At 31.6% G+C, this 5,022-nt stretch overlaps 1 protein-coding gene across 1 annotated transcript; it reads left to right on the top strand.

Moving 5' to 3' along the window:
• Nucleotides 1-389: 389 nt before the first annotated feature.
• Nucleotides 390-3,666, top strand: LOC116022602 (bidirectional sugar transporter SWEET1-like). The gene is made up of 6 exons (XM_031263371.1): nt 390-491; nt 594-630; nt 987-1,082; nt 2,178-2,457; nt 2,730-2,849; nt 3,316-3,666. The coding sequence occupies exons 1-6, from the start codon at nt 449-451 to the stop codon at nt 3,463-3,465; spliced, it is 726 nt and encodes a 241-aa protein (XP_031119231.1). The 5' UTR covers nt 390-448; the 3' UTR covers nt 3,466-3,666.
• The last annotated feature ends 1,356 nt before the right edge of the window (nt 3,667-5,022 follow it).

Below are 5,022 nucleotides of genomic sequence, written 5' to 3'. Positions count from 1 at the left end.
TATATATATATATATATATATATATATATATATATATATATATATATATATATATATATATATAATTTAAGATAAGGACGGGATACAAACCCACAATACATACACTTCACGTAAATAATAATAATACACCGAAATGAAAGCAAAAGTATCCATACGACAAAACAAAAACTCATAATATTTTGGCAGAATTTATACATGCTGCTAATACAAACACACACACACCTCATCAACCACTGCACCGTTTATCAACACTTTCCACAGGCACGCAATACTATTATTCCAGATATATTAATTTTAATATCAATATATACATACATACATATATATAATGTGTATATATAGGTGTGTGTATGGATATTATCCGTGTAGTGTTTTGATAAATCTCTCTCCCCCCTCCCCCCTCTCTATCTCTCTCGATCATCAGAAAGTACATCTCCATATTTCCGCCATGGCGATTGTCAAAGCTCTTCACACTACGTTTGGAGTTTTTGGTAATATACTTTTTTCCTCCATCTGTGGCTAACATATTTCTTTAAGAAACTAAATAAATTCTTAAATAATGAATTAATTTAATTACTCTATTCATGCAACAGGGAACATTACTGGCTTATTTCTCTTCTTGGCACCAGTGTGAGATATTACTCTTAGCTCTCCCTCTCTCTTTACAAATTATTCTGTGTACCTAGATCTACTGCAAGTTAGATTCGGGTTTCAAATGTTCACAATTTACCATTTAAAAATTTACAATTTATGTGTTTTGACTTGGAAATACAATTTATATATTCAAAAATTTCACAATTTCAATACTAAAAATACTCAGTTTAGCACGTTTGATTCATAGAATGCGATATAATTTACGGAAATGAATTTATTTCATTGTTTATTTTGATTTTTTTTTACCAGTAAAGTGTATTTTTATCTTTTGTATATTTATATTTTTAATCTATTCTATTTTTGGTAATTAATTTGTTATTAATTTCTATTAGGATTACTTTCAAGAGGGTGATTAAGAAGAGATCAACTGAGGAGTTTTCTGGAATACCTTATGTTATGACACTACTCAATTGCTTGCTCTCCACCTGGTATGTCTGTTCAAATAATTAATTAATTATATTATATACTTGACTCCAAACAGAACTCTATGCTACTTAAAAGATAACATATATGTATTGTGTTTACATATGTTTTATTTTTCTATTTTTAGTAAATATAAAAAATAATTTCAAATGTCATATAATTTTCAAGTTTGTTTGAATATATATTAATTACTATAACATATCATTGGTAATAATAATAATTAAAAAGAGAGAGAGAGAGAGATGGGGAAATTTTTTTCACCCATTTTTTTCTTTATTTTTCAACCTAATGTATGACCAAAAAGCCCTTAAAAGAAAGAAAGAAAAAAAAAAAGAATTAGTAAGAGGAGGGTGTTTCTTGGGGGTGAAAATATTTTTTTTTAAATACAGATTATCGAGAATTAATTATAGAGAGAAAATTGATTTTTCTAAATCTGAAAATTAAATTAATTATGAATAAGAAAAAAAATTAATAATTTGCATCCCATAATTTGATTGACCAAGGGCTGATAATCCTTTCTCTTAAAGGTGTTACGACTTCCATGAAAATTTTATGAAGTAGCACTATTGTTTTACGAGAAAATTTTACAATGCCGTGTATTCTATAAAATTGTACTTTGTGTTTTCTCAAAAATATATAGAGTAGAGTACAACTTATAAAGCAGGATGTACAACTTTGTAAAACTATTATATATATGTAATTTGTATCTCTAATTCTCCCTGAAAGGGTCTTTTTGCATTTTTATAAATCATGAGATTAATCTTTAATTAACCACTCAAACAACATTAAAAATAAATTGAAAGTGAATTATAGTTTTTGCAAAACTAACAAATCTATAATAATAATAATAATAATAATAATGTTGATTTTGGTGTGTGTTGGACGGAGGCCAGTAAAGGGTCAAGTCCAGCAATTGGTGGTTAGGGGATTGTTGGGCAGAGCCAATTAAGAGTCAAGTCCAGCACCTTACCTCTGGATTCTGGAGAATGTAACTGTATATAAAGAAATAAAATTGGGCCTTCTTCGTTGTGAGCTATCAGGTGTAGTAGTACTAAGTGTTTAATCCTAACAGTGGTATATATATATATATAATTAAATAGGTATGGTCTGCCATTGGTATCACCAAACAATACACTGGTATCAATTATCAATGGCACAGGAGCAGGGCTTGAGGCAATCTATGTGCTTATTTTCCTCATCTTTGCGCCCAAGAGAGAAAAGGCCAAAATCTCTGGCCTATTGGCTCTGGTGCTCTCTATTTTCTCTGCAGTCGCTTTGGTATCTCTGCTTGCTCTTCACGCCCATGCCAGGAAAATCTTCTGTGGTTTTGCTGCTGCAATCTTTTCCATCATTATGTATGGCTCTCCTCTCTCTATCATGGTATGTCCTCTTATCTTTAATTATCCTATCCTAGCTTTCAACCTTATTGCCCGCGCAGGCTTAGTTCAGTAGACAATATTTGGAAGAAGAAATCAGGTTCGAATCTCGGCAATGACGATTTGGGAATTATGTCTAGAGTTAACAGATCTCTTGTCTGTTGAGTTATTGAATCATCCTAATTTACATCATCTCAAATACTCTGTCGGGTTGGAGTGCCTGTAAAATGTATTATAAATTTAATTAATGAAGATAATTTTTTGATGCGTGCGTAGATGATGGTGATTAGAACGAAAAGCGTGGAGTTTATGCCATTCTTCTTGTCGTTGTTCGTATTCCTGTGTGGTACTTCATGGTTCGTCTATGGACTCCTTGGCAAGGACCCTTTCATTGCAGTAAGTATTTAATTAATTTATTAATTGTATTCAATTACATTACTACATACCTGATAAATATATAAATATATATGAATAAGGTTCAAATTGGTCACTGAACTTAACTTGAAAATGCAATTAAGCTACTTGAACAAAAAAAAAAGTGCAATTAGACCACTATACACTCAAAATGTATGCAATATATATATATATATATAGATTTTGGTTCAGGTACGGCCGTGCTCTCCCGCGCGGCCGTGCGGTCACACACCACTGAATGTTACGAAATACACCACTCAATGTTAAGAAACACACCACAGTGCATATTTGTGTGGTGTGTTTCTTAGAGTGGTGTATTTCGTAACATTGAGTGGTGTGAACCGCACGGTTGTACGGGAGAGCACGGCCGCACCTGAACCTGACCCTCTATATATATATATATATATATATATATATATAGTTGAATTCAAATGAATATGTAATGCAGGTGCCAAACGGTGTGGGATCGATGTTGGGAATGGTGCAGCTGATGTTGTATGCTATATATCGTGGTAATAAAGGCGAAGGCAAGAAAGCTAATAATAGTGTGGAGATGGGGAATGGAAACAAAGTGAACGGTCAAGATGGAACTGCTTAATTAGTTTTCAGATTATTTACTGAATCACAATTCACAATGTGCTCTGCTATTTATGTTTCTGTTTTTTGTTTCAATTAATTGTACTAAAGCCATTAGGATTGAGGAGATCCAATTCAAGAGAGAGAAAAAAAAAATGGAGAAAATGTTCAGTGGGCCACCAGCTTGATTGTTTTTAAGGGTAAAATATCATTTATTTTTATATAATTATCGTGTTATATTTTTCAATAAATTTGATCATTAAAAAATTACAATTTGATTCTTTAGTTATAACTTACCTTCATCCTTAATTAATATTTAATATAGTGTCGTAATAGTACTACTAATTAGTTACTAAGGTGACTTTTCTTCTTAAATCACATGATGTCTTGAGTAAGTCCTAACTATAAGTGACGCATTTAAACTCATATCATATTAAGATTAACCTCCATTCGCACTGAGCCAGCCTAATTAAGTAACAAAGTGTTAGCCATATTAGTTTTCTATACAAGCGGTAGCTTTGAACTCCCGACCTTTTTTTAAGAAATGAAAGTGCATGATCGCTCACGCCAATCAAGTTGATTCAATGTGGCGTATTTAGTCTTTTTTTATGGTTATTATTTTGAATGGAAAAAATCACGTATTTTTGACATGAGTAGTAATTAAGAACATTTTAGTAAATTTTGAATATTGTAAATATTTCTTTTTAACTATTAATAATTCTAATTCTCACATTACAAATATACTAAACTCCAATAAATGCTCTCTTCCCCATCCGAAATTGGTTGAATCACCTACAAAGATCATCTCTAATGTGTAATAGAACCTTGTTAGTGCTGAGTGTCGTTTTAAGTTTTAAACTTTTAATCTAATAAAACCAAATTGAAAATACAACTTGATTGTCCTTTTTAATTTGTTAGTGTTGCTTAGATTTATGTCCAAAATAACGCCATCCATCATAAAAAGGTCTTAATACACCCGGTAACCCTAAACAAGATGATTAAGGACAAGTTCGAATTCCATTCTTCTTAATTTGAGCTGGTAAAATGACTAAATGCGTCACATTTATAACTGCCTAAAAATTTATTGGATTAAAACTACAATTTTTCCTTAATGATTTTATTACTAACATTAACTATCCATTAAAATGAATTTTTTTTTTTACATTGCCATGTAATGTCACTATTTAATTTTTAACACCCCACCTAAAAATATAAACAAATAAAACATTTGTAAGGTGCAAAAAGTGCAATACTAAGCTCACAAAAGACCTCTCCATCCTATGAATATTCTGTGCAATGATAACTTCAATCCCTCTCAAAAAGCCAAATAAGTTTTTCTTTCTCCAATTGTGATCTTAAGGCCATCTACATCTGTGCATGTTTAATGGATATTAGAATAGTAATTGCTTATGTGGAAGGGAGGTGGAAGAGAGAGAAATGGAAAGAGAAAAAATGAGACCAGCAAAGACCTCATTTTTGGAATAATAATGGTGTCCTTTCACATTCCAAACACACTCACACAGCCTCGCGTCAAGCGCAATTTAATGCGCCTAGCGGGCGTGTGCAGTAGGCCCGTCAG

The sequence above is a fragment of the Ipomoea triloba genome, chromosome 6 (assembly GCF_003576645.1).
Source record: "Ipomoea triloba cultivar NCNSP0323 chromosome 6, ASM357664v1".
Lineage (NCBI taxonomy): Eukaryota > Viridiplantae > Streptophyta > Magnoliopsida > Solanales > Convolvulaceae > Ipomoea > Ipomoea triloba.
This window is presented reverse-complemented; position numbering and strand designations above follow the sequence as displayed.